The sequence below is a fragment of the Leishmania infantum genome, chromosome 7 (assembly GCF_000002875.2).
Source record: "Leishmania infantum JPCM5 genome chromosome 7".
NCBI classification, from domain to species: Eukaryota; Euglenozoa; class Kinetoplastea; order Trypanosomatida; family Trypanosomatidae; genus Leishmania; species Leishmania infantum.
In genome coordinates this window covers 499,190-513,819 of record NC_009391.2, presented here as the reverse complement: position 1 = coordinate 513,819, position 14,630 = coordinate 499,190, and the positions used below count along the sequence as shown (strand labels likewise).

At 65.2% G+C, this 14,630-nt stretch overlaps 2 protein-coding genes across 2 annotated transcripts; both read right to left on the bottom strand.

Annotated features, from left to right (window-relative positions):
- Positions 1–1,671: 1,671 nt before the first annotated feature.
- LINJ_07_1110 (conserved hypothetical protein) lies at positions 1,672–3,873 on the bottom strand (the record flags this gene model as incomplete). The annotated part of the gene is made up of 1 exon (XM_001463274.1): positions 1,672–3,873. The coding sequence occupies one exon, from the start codon at positions 3,871–3,873 to the stop codon at positions 1,672–1,674; it is 2,202 nt and encodes a 733-aa protein (XP_001463311.1).
- Positions 3,874–6,759: 2,886 nt separating this feature from the next.
- LINJ_07_1100 (conserved hypothetical protein) lies at positions 6,760–14,142 on the bottom strand (the record flags this gene model as incomplete). The annotated part of the gene is made up of 1 exon (XM_001463273.2): positions 6,760–14,142. The coding sequence occupies one exon, from the start codon at positions 14,140–14,142 to the stop codon at positions 6,760–6,762; it is 7,383 nt and encodes a 2,460-aa protein (XP_001463310.2).
- Positions 14,143–14,630: the final 488 nt, after the last annotated feature.

Genomic DNA, 14,630 nt, shown 5'->3' with positions numbered 1-14,630 from the left:
ATGAATAAAACCTCCAGCGCGCCACTGTAGCGCGCGCAAGTGCCGCTGCCGGGATGAGCGCGTGTTGGCGCGGGTACGTTCGTATGTGGATGGCCGTGCGTGTGTGGTGCACGAAGAGACAGGGAGGAGAAAGAAAGGGAGGGCGGGGAAGCACGTCGGTGGACCCGTGCGCACGTCTTGCCCAGCCAAGTCAGGCGGCACGCTGCCACACCCTCTCTGTGGGCTTTGGTGGGCTGCCGCAGCGACACGGAGGCGCTTGCACACACGCGAGCTAAAACGCGCACTGGGGAATGAAGGGGGGACATCGGAAAGCGTGAGGTCGGAAGTGCAGCAGGAGTGTGTGTCATGAGCCGAAACGAGAAGGGGGAGCACCAGGCAGTGGGCACAGAGGCGGCGACGCGGTCCGCGTCGGTGCGTCACAGAAGGAATCGCTGGGGGAACTGCGATCGCCGCGCCAACGCACCTACGTGGTTTACAGGTTGGCAACGGAAGACGCAGAGAGACACGAGAGCGCGCCCGCTACCCCACTGGCACGCGCCCACCCCCCCCCACCTTCCGCCTCCTCCTCCGCTTTCTACGCGTCTTGGCAGCAGGCAGAGAAGGGGGGAGGGGTGGAGAGGGGCAGCCGTCATGTCAGGTGGCTCCTCTTTTTTGTACGTTGTTCTCCTCGTCTTCTATCCGGCGCCACGCACGGGCATTGTGTGTGGACGAGAGAAGAGGCAGGAGGGGCAGAGATGGCGGCCAGCAGTGGTCATGCCGGCTGGCTGGCTGGCGGACGTGAGCGGGAGCATCTGGGGGAGAGAAGGGGAGGAGGAGGAAGGCGAGACATCGATAAACACGACGCGCCCTTCCCTGTGCTCCTCCCCTCCCCCCCCCTGTGGGTGTCGATCCGTCACACACACACACACACACGCGCGAGTGTGGGGCGTATCGTTCGGCGTTGCGCTTCTCATTCCCTCATTCGTGTGTGCGTGACGGATGGACGCGGCCTGCGAGGAACTCGAGGAGCCAACAACATTTTTCGAGAGAAGGAAGAAGAAGGGGGGCGCTGGCATCCCTGTGGTACATGTATGCTGCTCAGGGGAGTTGCAACGTGTTCGGGGGCGGGCGGGCGGGCGAGCGGGGGAGGAGAAGGGCCCGAGCCGCCAACCTCCGCCTGCCTCTCTCCGCCTCGGCCTCTTCCCATCCCTCGACACCACTCACGCAGAGCATACCCTATACAGAAAGGGGAGGGGAGTAAGACGGACTTGTCTCGAAAGCGGGCGCACACGCACGCATCGGCAACTGGGGCACCGAAAGCAGAGCACTGACACCGACGCAGACGGGCGAGCACACATGGACGTATTTCCATGCATACATAAAAGCAGCAGCAGCAACGTAATCGTACAGTGGGGAGAAGGGAAGGGGGCGAGGATGGGAGGACGGAGTGCGGAAACGACCCTCGGCGCGCACCATCACACAGCGCGGAGCCGACGCGGTGGCGCCGCTGATTCGACAGCTGTGGACCGAGCGCCCCATCAACGAGCTCGCCACCTTCGCGCAAGAACAGACGCAGACGCTCATTGACTGGCAACCGGCACACCTACACATGGGCCTAAAGAAGCGGTACACGGGGACAGGGTCAAGGATAAGCGGCGGCAGCCGCTCCTTGTCCCTCATGCGCCACTCCGCTCAACTGCGGTGATGACGACGGCTACGGTGGCCGTGTCGGCCATCCATGTCCACGCTACCCGAGGCCGCGGGGAGGGACGTGCTTGTCGAGGACGGCGCTGTTAGCGGCACCGGGATCGGCAGAGGTGGCGGCGGCGCGCTGTACCCGCCAGTTGAGGGGGATGGTGAGCTGCTGGAAGGGGCAGGTACCGCGACACTCGGGACACTGACCTTAGGCACCGGTACAGCGGCGTAAGGAGAGATCGCCGGCACTGGCACCAGTGGGGCGCCACCAACGCCGCCGCTGTGGATGCCCTCGGTCACGGACGGGACAGGTGGCGGCGGCGGTACCGCGGGGGAGGAGATCAAGTAGGAGCCGGTAGAACCGTTGGTGGTCGCGGTCGCGGGCGCGGGTAGGAGAGGCGGCGGTATGGGGACAGGCGGCGCGTGTGCCGCCTGCAATGCGGCAGATCCTCCATGTGGGCTGCGCGGAGCCACAGTCACCGGAGTTGGCGAGATGGCATACTGCGCCGGTGACGTGGTGTGGGAAAGAGCGCCGGCAGGGGTGGGCACGGCGACCGTCAGCGACGGGCCTTCGCCACTCCGCCGGCCGACTTGGAAAGACGACAGCGACAGCGAGACCGGCACAGGGATGCTCAGCGGGGTTCCCTCCGTCGTGCCATCGGCCATGGTCGTGCCGTGGTCGAGGGAGTGCGTCAGCTGCAAGGCCACGGCCGGTGGCTTCTCTGCAGCAGGAATCGATGGAGGCGGCGGCGGCGGCGGGTGAGAGCCGTCCCAAGTGCTGGCAAGTTCCGGGGGGACTCTAGTTGGGCGACCATCGGCACCGTGCACAGCCGGCACCCCAGGCGCTTTCGACGCGTTCGCGGACGGCGTCACCGACGGTGCGGCTCCGCACGAGGCCGCTGTCGTGCCGGCCGCGATCGAGGGCGTCCCCATCAGTGCCGCGTGGGACAGGGGAGGAACTTTCGGTGCAGAGGGCGGCGGCGGAGGAGGCGGCCCAGAGAGCGGAAGAGGTGACACGACAGGCACGGCCGGGGCCGACAGCGGCACCGGTTGTGCCCGCGAATCCCGCACCTCGCGCTCCAGCCGCTCAATCTGCTCCTCCCGCTCGCCCATTATTCGTTGCGCGTCGCTGCTCTGCGCAGTGGCGGAGATTCGTACGGTTTCCTCGGCACGCATACGGTGCTCCAGCTCTGCCTTCTCCTCTTGCACCTGGCGCAGTCGGCGACGGCACTCCTGTAACTCTTCTTCCCGCTCGCGAACAGCCTTCTGGTAACTGTCTGTGCTGGTGCAACTGCGCTGCTGCAGCTCATCGTACGTCGCCTTCCACTGCTCAAGCGACTGGCGGCTGTCCTCGAGCTGCCGGCGTAGCTGCGCCACCTCCTCCTCCCTCTCCCTGAGTTGGCGAGTCAGTCTTTGCTGGTGGTCCTCCTTGTCAAATTTGGAGCTGGCGCTCTCCTCTCGCAGCGCGTGCAACTTCTTGTTCACCTCCAGCAGATCGGCGCGGCACTGCTGCACCTCTCGGTCCTTCGCTTCCAAGGCGGCCTCGTACTGCCGACGGCGCGACTCGCGCTCCGCGTCGTACTCGGCCTGCAGCCGTTCCACCCGCTCCTTGGCCTCCCGCGCCTCGTAGCTCAAACTGACGTTACCCTGCACCTCCGTCTCCAGCGTGCGCACCTGCGCAGAGCGCTCCTCTAGCTTCGCCTGCAGTTCTTGGATGCGGTTCCGTGCCTGGGCCACATCACGCTGCGCGGCCTCAGCACTACGCTTCGACGACTGCACCTCCTCCTCGGCGAGCTTCAGCTTGCGCGTCACCTCGGCAAGGTTTTTCTCGGCGCTGCGACGAGCCTCCTCAGCCCTCTCCACCGCGTTGCACGCGTTCTGCTCCATATCCGGCACGTTAAGCTTCGCGGCCGCCTCCTCTGCGCTCCTCAGTTTTTTCTGCAGGCGCTCCACCTCCTCCTCGTAACCATTGCGGGCCATTGCGAGCTGGCTCTTGAGGTCGGTGTTGTCGCGCCGAAGCTCCTCCCGCTCTGCCATGAGTTGCCGCTGGCCCGACGCCGTGTCAGTCTGCAGCTCCCGCAGCTGCTTGCTCTGACTTTCCACCCGCGCTTCCGCCTCGCGCAGATTGCGCTCCAGCCGTTTTTTGATCTCCTCCAGCTCCGCCTTGGCTGTGTGCAGCTGTCGCACCTCATCCTTCATGCGAGCGTTCTCGATATCCGTGGAGATCGCCTGCTCCCCGCTCGTGCGCAGCAGCGCCAGCTTCACGCTTTCATCATGCAACTCGGACTCTAGCTGTCGAACACGGGAAATGAGGCGGTCGATTTCGCTGTCCTTGCAGCGTATCGCCGCAGCGTGGCCGTCCTTCAGCTCCTCAAGGCGGCGGTCTTGCTCATACTTGGCGCGGTCGCGGTCCTCGGCGTAGCGGTATTGCTGTGCCCTCTTGTCATCGTCGTACATTTGCTGCAGACGCTCTATGGCGCTGCGATGCGTCGCCGCCAGTTGCTGCGCCGCCTCACGATCCCGTTCGGAGTGCGGGCCACTTGACTGAAGCTGCAGGCGCAGCTGATCGACCTCTTGCAGGAGCTTCGTAAGCTGGTTCCGGGCTTCGCGCAGCTGCTCCTCGCTGCGGGTGGCGCGCGTCTGATCGAGCTTCAGCTGGTGTGTCAGCTCGGCCAGCTCCGTGCTTCGGTTCACCTCCATCGCATTCACGCGATGCACCCACTCTTCCTCGCGACGTGTGAGCTCAGACCTGTGCGCCGCCTCCAGCACGCGCACCTCCTCGCGCAGCTGTTCTTGCATGGTGCTCTGCATTTTCTGCAACGACTGCTCTACCGCCGCCATCACTTCCTCTGCCTTCTGCGCCGCGACTGCGCGCGAGGCCGCTTCCTCCTTGATGCGGGCCAATTCGCGCTCGTGCTGCAGCTCGCGGCGCCGCTCGTCCTCCTTCTGTTGCCGACGACGCGCTGTCTCGGCCTCCTTCAGCCGCTCCAGCTTCCACTCCTCGAGCTCTCGCTCCTTCTGGAGAAGGCGCTCCTGCTGTTCCGCCACACGCCGCGCACGTTCTTCTTCGATCATCCGAGACAGCTCCATTACGCGCTGCCGCTCCGCCTCATCGTCCTGGCGGCGCTTCGTCTCCCGCTGCTGGCGTATGTGCCACTGGTCTTCGGCGTACAGTCGGTAGTACTCGCTGCGCAGCTCCCATTCCCGCCGCAGCAGTGCCGCCTCCACGCTGCGGTTCGCCAGCATGGTGGTCAGTGGTGCAGCACTCAGCCCCACAGCGCCGCCGCCGTTAGCACCTTCAGCGCGAAGGCCTGAGACGACGGAAAAAAGGTCGTGTCGAGGGGCAGAGACGGCGCCGACCGAGGGCGCGGGGGGGACGGAGCCACGCAGGAGTGGCGGCATCGCTGTATCAAAAAGTGCGGTGCAGTTCGCGCGCAGCGCGGTGAAGTCCGAGGCCATTGGTGCTGGCGCGCGCCGTGGACAACACACTCCGCGGCTGGTACTGCTTCACAGATGCCCAAACTCAGGGAAGGGGAGTGAGAAAGGTGTTCTCTGATGAGACGCGTTGCGAAAGGAGAACGTGCCGGTGTATTGGACGTCACCAAGCGTGAAGGTGAGAGCACAAGAAGGCGAAGAGCGTAACATTGTGGAGAAGAGGCACAGCCACGCTCTCGTGGGGCAGCGTAGGTAGGAGCAAGAGAGCGGGGGCTGTTTAAGGAGGTGCCCACACTCGCGCACAGCCCCACCCCCACGCGCGTGCGTCGCATGCGTCTCGTTCCTCGCTCCTTTTGCCGCCGTCGAGAAGCAGGCGGGATGAAAGACAGAAATAGCGAGCGTAGAGGGTAGGGGGGTGTCTCCGTTGCAGAACTGAGCACGCGGTACGCCGCGACTGTCACCACACGTGCACGTGCGGTTTCGTCATTGCACCTGCCCTGCCCCTCCTCTCGCCTCACCCTCTTTCGCCGTTCCAGACTTCTTGACGGGCGCACCACTGTCCTTCATGTCTTAGTCCTCTTGTTGGCCGCTCGTGCGGCTCTCGGCGTTGTTCTGGCATTCCTCCACATGAAGTTCGTCTCGGCGCAGCGCAAACCCCTCATCGGCAACGAGGAGAGCGAAAAAAAAAAAGAAGACGCCGTGCTGAGGGGAGGGCCACTTCCACATTCTCACGCACACACACAAGATCGTGGAGCCGCCTTACCCCACTGTGCATCAAACGGAAAACGGAAAAGAGGAGATGCCAGCCCCGCCATTCCCCCTTGTGCCTACTTCGCTGCCGTGCAACGCGAGCTCCACTCAACGCCACCCTCCCCCCCCCACACACACACACTCACCGAGCACAGGCCCCCCACCCAACCATCCGCGTCGTGCGAAGCAGCCGCACACACACGCGAGTTGCAGCACCGCGCCGACTCAGTCACCTGAGCAGGGCCTGGGCCTCACACGCTACCTGCTCACAAGCCCCCGCCTCGCGGGTCGCCACCCCTGGCGCCTTCCCCACCCCCAACCCCCTCGGGGTGTGACACGCGGGCTCTCCCCGCACCAGTAGGCGGTGCGAAGGCCGAGGGTGACATGCGTCCGAGTCGCGCTGGCACGCGGCCTATCGCATGGATGGCACGGGCGTGTTCACTGTCGCAGGTCGCTCCGACGCCACGCCGTCCAGGGTCTAACCGCTGGGCACAAGTAGCGGTGCATCGCCCTGGCCTCCCCGGCGTCGTCGGTGCTTGGCCCTGCTACCACCCACAGGTGGCTCGGCATGGGCAGGAATAGGGGGTCTGCTCGGCTTCCTCCCAGACAGAGAGTGGACACACTGGGCCCTGCGGTGCCACGCGCGGAGAGGGGTGTGTGTGCACCCCATCCGAAAAACGTCCTCAGCAGATGGAGGAAAGAGACATAGGCAGCAGTAAAGGAGAAAGCCGGTGCCGGCACCGTGCGAAGCAGTGTCATCGACAGAGACGCCCACCGAGAGAGAGACCCAGACAAGTTCACTGTACCCGAAAGGTGCAAGCGAGAAAGGGGCGTGAAGGAGACAGCTTGTGTGGTACAGTCCGCCTCTTTCCGCATGGTCCCACCCGCCCGTCGCCCCATTCACGCCCGAAGACCTGCTCTAGTGCTGCCTGGCAACTCACAAAACGGACATGCGCTCATGGCAGGGTCATCGCGGGAAGCGATGAGGACGGAAGCTGCATCAAACACCGCCCGCAACTCCTGCACGTACTCGGCGCGCGCCTCACCACGGTCATCACAGATCTTGTTGAGATCCACCTCCAGTGCATGTAGCTGCCGCTGGATCCTCGCCAGCACGTCTTCGCAGTTACTCTTCCAGCTCTCCTGCGTGTTCAAGAGCTCATCGCTCATGCGGTTGAGAGACTCGGCGTAGCTGGGTGTGTCCAGCTGCAGCAGCAGTCCATAGGGCATGCGGAGCAGCGTCTCATCCCACGTGTCCAGAACAATCCACAACAGTGGCGCCGCAGAGGCATCATCGGCCGGCCTCTCCGCGTCCGCCATGGCGGAGCGCCACTGCGTCAGCCGCTTCTGCCACGCGCTGCCATCTGCATCGACGGAGCGGTGCGCCGGTGCTGCTGCCGGCGTGGCCAGCGATACGGCTCCGTCTCGCGCAGCACCCCTTGATTCGGCACCGACCACAGCTTGTGGCGCCGAGGGGGACAATGGGGAGCGAAGGGGCTCCCGCCTCATCACCTCCAGCATCGCGAGCACCTCTGCGGCCACAGCCGATATGACCGGCTGCGTCGGGGAGGCAAAAAAGGCGAACGCCGCGGCCTTCGCGTCATCGGCGTCATAAACGCGCAGCGTTCGGGCACCGCCCTCGACACGCAAGCACGCCTCCTCCCGACTCCACGCGGCCGACATGCTGGACAGCGAAACGCTCAAGCCCAATGCTCCATGCCCACCGCCGCCACCGCCTTTCATGCGTGAACTGCAGTGTGGCGACGTCAACGTTGAGTTGACGCCCTGGATGGAGCGCAGCGACCGGGAAGGCGACGGGGATGCTAGCATTTCGCCGAACACACCGCTGCGCTGGGCGTTGGCAGCCATGCTGGTGTCGGAGAGTTTGTCGCTGCCGCTGGAGCCACGCCGCTTGCAGGCGAGGCGAGTGTAGTAGCGCAGCATCCTGGCAGACCGGTAGCCCACCTCCGCTGCCAAGGACTTCGAGGCGCAGGCGCAAGGGGTGCCGCTCGGACTAGGTGCGGCGGCGTGCTGCTCTGCCGACCCTTTCAGCGTGCTGTCCCGCAAGCCACCGCTAGCACTGGCGCTTGCTCTAGCACTTGTCAGAGGTAGACGTACCGCAGTCGCATAGATCCCGCGATGCGCCTTCGTTGCTGCACTGGATGGCGACGGCGAAGTGTCATCTACCTGCGGCGTCTGCCACGCCGCGGCGCCAGAGTCTTGCCCATCCCCGCTGTCGCAGCGAAAGACTGCGAGGGCGCGCACCTGATCCTCGCACAGAACCGCGCGCAGCTGCGTTATAAACTTTTCGAGATATGGCCGCGACCGCACAACCGACACGAGGTGTGACATTTCTGCGCTCCACTCCTCGAGCCGGGCGTAGAGGTGAGACATCGCGATGGCGGCGTCTTTGCGGCCGCGCACCGCCGTCGTGAAGCTCGACACAATCTCCGCTTGCGCGTCCTTCACCCGCGCCAGCTCTGCACCTACACAGTCCCGCTGCAGTTGCGGCACGGCAGCCACACAAGTGGCGAGCAGGAAGTTGATGATCTCTGTGTTGATCTGCGAGACATGCGCAATGAGCTGATGCTCCATGGCAACGCGCCGCTGCTGCAGTTCCTCGAGACTGAGTCGGGGAGTGCCGTCGCCGTCTGCACGCTCGTCTGCCGCTGGCTCTGAAGACATTCCCCGTGTCCCACGCTCCTGTCCAGGCACGCCACTTACAGGGTCCATGCCGTTCTTCGTAGCTGTTAGCTCCGTGCTCGCAACACTCGAAGACGCCGCGGCAGCAAAGACCTCCCGTGCAGCGGAAGCGAGAAACGACGGTGACAAGAACGACCGCTGCGATAGTCGTTCATCGCTGCCGCCTTCGACGGACACTCTGTGAGGCGCGGCAGATGGCTCTCTCCGCCTTACAGGTCGCAGCGGTGAGGACTCCTCCACCAGCGAGGCTGCTGAGCCTGCCGCGCTCGTGATGCGGGAGCTGCAGCGGCGGCGGGAGTTGGGCCGCAGTTCCACCTTCGGCATCGGCGTCTCTTCGGCCTCGCTCTTTGTAGTTGTCGGCGTTCGTGCCGCACTGCCTGACGGGGTCAGTCGAACAGCAGAAGTTGTCGGCGTTTTGGTGGCAGGGTTGACCGCTCGCGTGGGCGGTGGCGGCGGCAGCAGCACCGCTGGGGAGGAAGTGCCAGGTCGGGTGCACGACTCGTCGGGTGGGGCGACGTTGAGGTCGTTGAGCATCCGCAGCGGCGTCCTCAGCTGCAGCTGCGAGAGACACACAGCCTCCCGGAGAGCGGCGTAGCGCTGCTCGTACACGGATATGGGCCGTGGCGACTGCGAGAGCTTTCTCTCGAGGGCTGCATCGTAGCCCGTGCGCGAGGGCTGACTTGGCATTCGTACATCGAAGGCGAAGTACCCTGCGAGGTAGAAGGCGTGGAATCGAAGCGCCGCCCGAGCGAGGCGCTGGTACGCCTCTCGCAGGCCCGGTGAGTCGTACACCAGCAGTGCATCCAGTGGTGCGAAGGGCAGCGTCTGCTGCTGTCGCTGCCCGTGCCCTGGTGCGCCTGTCGCTGACCACGACGGCGCCGAAACCTTTGAGACGGGCGAGAATGCAGCAGTCGTCGCTGCCGAGGCTGTCGAGATGAACAGTCGACGGAGGTCTCGCAAAAACCGCTGCGCCATTTCTTTGAACCCCGCCTGCAGTCGCACCTCCAGCGCCGCCACGTTCTTGGCCGGGCTGGCATCCAAGTGTAACGTGATGCTTCGCTGCACCCCCTGCAGTTTGTGCTGGCAGTGACGACTGTTGTGCCGCAGTCGATTGCGGCGCGACTGCGCGTCTTTAATAACGACCGGCAGCAGCGAGTATAGCTGCCACGACCACATCATCACCGGAAGCGCCGCCCGCCCCACGCGATGCGCGACCGCAGCGTGCTGGAAGTACCGAAGAGCACTGCTCACGCCCGCGGCACCGCTGGCGCGCCACACCACCTCCTGCGCGTGCTTGCACGCCGCCGCCGCTGCAGCGTCCACGCCTTCGTCACTCACGTCCCCCGTGGCGGGGCCCTCGATGGCGGGGACGGAGCCCGCCGCACCTGAGAGCCGGCGGGTGGCGTCAACACGGGCTTGCTCACCCTCGTCAATCGCACTTGTGGCGGGACCCATCCCGCCTGCGCAGCTTGCCTGAGAGCAGATGCCAGCGGCTGGTGATGTCAAGGCCGCCCCCGCACTCGCACCGTACTGCGCAGACATCGGCGTCGCAGCGTGGCACTCCAGCAACGGTCTGTACTCCTCCAGCGCCGTCGACAGCGGCTGAACGCTCAAATCCTGTGTCAACAACGTGTAGAAGGCGTCTGAAAACTCCTGCTGACCACCCTCGTCGTCGTGCGGCCGACTCGCACCGTCATTGCGACCACGACGCCACTCGCTTCCGCCAACCAAAGACGTTAGTGTGAGCCGCGAGGTTGACATGAGGGATGCACCGGGCGGCGTCTGCGCCCCGCCAGGGGTGGGGATCGCAGGCAAGCCAGCTGTCACGCACGAAGACTCAAGTGGGGAGACGGAGCAGCCGCTGCGGGGGACGGGCGATGCGGTAGATGCAACGCGCACATCAGCGCCATCGGCTGGAGTGGCGTTGCCCCCCATATCGTCCTCGCCGGCACCACTGGTCGGATGCGCCTGTGACAGCGTCTCCGAAGTCGGCCGCCAGTTGGCGCTCTGCCCGTGTTGCTGCTGCTTCCTACGGAGTCGCTGCCCGTAGACAGCCAGCATCACGTTGCGAGCTCGCGTCGCATCGCGGTAGCTGAAGGTGATGACGCGCCACGGCTGCACCGTGACTCCATAGCGCGTCTTCGCAAACCACAGAAACCGCTGCACTACCCGTTCGTTCATGGCGCCGTCCGAGTCCTCGGCGCTACACCTCGCGTTCGCACGACGCAGGCTCGACGCCGGCGCCTCTTCACTGTCCGGCTTGACAAGGAGGAAGATCGTGCGATCGACAAGGACTTGACGCAGCGGCAGCAGCCAATCCTCGGTCAAGGAAGCTGGCAGCCCCGGCACGACGTGACTATGATGCGGCAAGAGGGAAATGTCGTTGTCGAGGCATCCCGCAGGTTGCATTCGCTTCGAGATGAACAACGGGAAGTCGGCAGCCGTGGACATGCGTGCCTTGGAGACTCGCATTCGTGGCGATGAAGCCTCGGGGGAGTGGACCTCGGGCGAGGTCATCGCATCACCATGGCCGCCCCTTCCCCCGGCGGTGTCGATGATAGGTCTAGCGGTGGCCTGCGGGTAGGAGTTGGAGCAGGCCTCCGCATGTCGCTTGTCCCGCCAAGTACGCTGCCCGTCGTTGTCGCCGCCAGCGCACACCATCGGCTGCGGCAGCGGCTCCTCGCCTTCTTGCACGGGAGGGCTACTAGAGTGTATGTGTGCGGTGGAAATGGTGGCGCCGCCGCCGCCGTTGTTCACTGTCAAGAGGCTCGGCTTTGCTCCTGTCGCGCCACGGTGCGGCGGCCGCCGCTGCTGGTGTGCTGGCGAGTGCTGCTGCCTGGAGCCGCTGAAGAGACCAAAAAGGACGTCGAGCACCGCCGCCACCTCCTCAAGCGCGCCGTCACCACTGACGGTTACACCGACGCCGCCGGCGCTGACACCGAACGGACCGCTCGTGCTGATATGGCTGTGGTGGCCCACCTCTGCCCCTATGACGCGCGCGAGCGCCTCGTATGGTACACAGAGGAAGGCAAAATCAGCAGTGGTGGCCACCGGCGGGGATTGCATGTACGGCGGCGGCTGCGCAGCGGACGGCAGCGGCTCGTAGCGCAAGAAGCCGTCCTCGCTCACGCTCAACAGCCAGTGGGGGCCCAGTAGCACCTGCTGCGGCATCTCCGACATCGCGTGGACACCACACGAGTGCTGTGAGTACTCCTGGTACCGAGAGTTGCTCGACTTGCTTTCGCTGCTGCTCCCACGGCTTTCCGGCTCATTCTTCGCCCGCCAACCACCTTGCGCTGCAGAGGTCAGTGAGACGGCTGGGCTTGTGACGACAGACGCCGCGGCAGTGACCTGCAGTGCCGCCTGAGAGCGACCACCGATGTGGTCTGTGTGGAAGAGGTCCCAGGCAGAAAGCTGCAGCTGCATCTGACTGAGTGTCAGCATGCGGCGCCGCACCCGCTGCACAAACCGCATCGCTGGTGGAGTGAAGGAGGAGGCGCGCGAGAGAACGGCGGAGTCCTCGCGAAGGCTGCGGGCTCCGCTGCTCTGCATGCCTGCCCCCACCCGCGACATAAATGGCGTTGGCAGCGTGGTGAAGCGCGCCGTGCCAGGCGGCAGGGAGCTGCCGAGCAGCGACTGGCGGTAGCGATGCAGCTGCTCGCTCACCTCCGTGGACTGCGAAGACGTGCGCGGAAGTGAGTTGATCATGATGGGCGTCGGCGGCGCCGGAGACTCGCCAGCAGGCGAAGGAAAGGCACCAGCGCAGGCATGCCTGCTTCCCGTTCTGCTCCGGAAGCTCGCGACAAGGGCGCCGTTGGGGGCCCCAGCCGCGTAGTTATCCGCCCCTGGCAAGACAATGCCCTGAAGTGTTGGCGACGGTAGCGAGACCACCGTGGAAGTAGCAGGTTGCGGCGATGAGGTACGCCATGAAGCACCACTCACCTCCAGTGTGGTGAACCCGGGCAGTGGCGGCGGTGGGGTAGCGGGAAGGTCAGGCATAGTGGAGGAGAGGCTCATGGACCCGGCCGACATGCTCCCGTCACCACCTTCGCTGGCGACTTCCACCGGCGAAGTGGCGTCGCGGGGCACCATCTGCGACGGCGGCTGCGTCCGCGACTCGTAGCTCGGCGCCTCGGCATCCTTCGTCACCGCGCCGGAGGGCGAGCCGCCAGACGTGTGGAGCTCCAGCGATGTCGTCGAGCGCACCCGACGCACGTGGTGGTTTGCCGGCGCTGCGGGCAACGGAGGTGGCGGTGTCGCAACCTGCGGACTGCCGCTGGCGACGCTCGAGGGCGGCGGGTAAGGGGAAAGGGTGCGGTGCGGATGTAGGTTGTGGGCAGTGGGGGCGGCCAGTAGACGCCCTGCAACGCTGCCACCGTCAGCGCACACAGCGGCTGCGCCAGTGCTTGCGGCGCTCATCGTCGTCGTCGTCCCTGTCGCGGGCACCGTGGCAGGCAGCGGCAGCGGGGGGGTGGTCTGTAGAAGGTGAGGTGGAATAGTCGCGTTGTCCCGCGACACCTGCATGCTGCCATGGTGTACGCCACATGCAACGCGCGCATGCATCGTGGGCAGCGTTAGCTGATCAAGCGATGGCGAGTCTGTCATCACCGGACTGTGGCGGTTACTGGCCCCGCTGAGGGACGCGGAGTCGTGCACCGTCGCATGTGTGACGGGCATGAGCGTCGGCGCCAACGGTGGGGTGGAGGGGAATCGAAAAGATGGCGCCGACGGCGACGATGGGCAGGAGGCGTCGCCGAAGCCAATGGCGCTGGTCTGCCACAGCCCACTGGCGGAGACACCGGTGGCGGTGCTCGAGGCCATGGCGTTCGTCCCTGCGCCACCAGCACCACACTCAAGCCGCGACCACCTACGCGGCACGCTGCTAGACGGTGACGCGTGCGGGGAGACGAGCATCCCGGTGCACGGCGTGGGAGGACGGCCGCCACTCGCGCCTCCAACCGCTCCAGAGCAGGTTCCGCACCGCTGCAACGGCGGATCGCGGTGGGCGAGAAAATAGAGCACCGCTTCCATGTCGGGGTACGACGTCCCCGCCACGCACAGGCGCGGAGACACACTTGTATCCGACATGCTCACGGAGGAGATGGACGCACCGGCGGAGGCGCCACCCGTTGCGGTGACGACCGCGGCGGGTGGAATGGTGACGACGAGCTGCTCCTGTAGCGCCCTGAGAGCGCTGCGGAGTCGAATAAGCCGTTCTGTGGCGGGCATAAGCGACCTGCTGAGCCGCGCGATCAGCGCCAGCAGCTCTGTCCGTTGTGTTTGCTCATCCGCGACGGCAGTGCCGCCCGCGCGGGGGTCCTGCACCACCGACGGTGGCGTGGGCGGTCTTGCTCGCAGCGGCCGCTCGGGTTGTTGTGTGATGATCAACTGCGACGATGACTTCAGGGACAATGAGTTACAGGGTGCCGCCGCCCTCGCGAGCGCGCCGGCGTACTCCGCGGAGGCACCGGCGGTGGATGGAGAGGGTAGCAGCGGTCGGTCATTGGGCGAGGATCGGCCCACGGCAAGGGCTGAGGAGGCAAGTGGAGAAGCGGAAGAGCTCATGATGACGTAAGTCATGCGTTCCCTAGCTGTGTTCTAGCCTGCTGCTGCGATCCTCGCCGGTGCGGCAATGCCGGACCGGCACACGAGAAGCAAGCGAGAGGATAGGTGTATAGACCGCAACGGATGCACTGCCGAAAAGCAAGAAACGAAAAGGCGAGAAGCGCACCGGCACCGCGCCAGGGACTTCTTGCGCTGACACGTATGTATGTGTGTGTGTGTGTGTGTGTGTGTGTGTGTGTGTGTGTGTCTGCCTGCCACGCTCGCTCGCTTGGCGATTTGCCCCCGTGTGAGAGCACGCCAAGGGAAAAAGGAAAAGTTGTGTCGTGGTAGTCTACCATCACTGCGCACACATCTTCAACGTTGCCGTGTTTGCAAGCGCGCACGTTCACACACAGCGGAAGGGGAGACACGTGTGCTCACGCACGCACGAACGCGCGGAGAAAACGGAGAGCACGACGACAGGAGAATAGTGGGGACGTGGCAGTGATGCTTGAGCCGCGCGC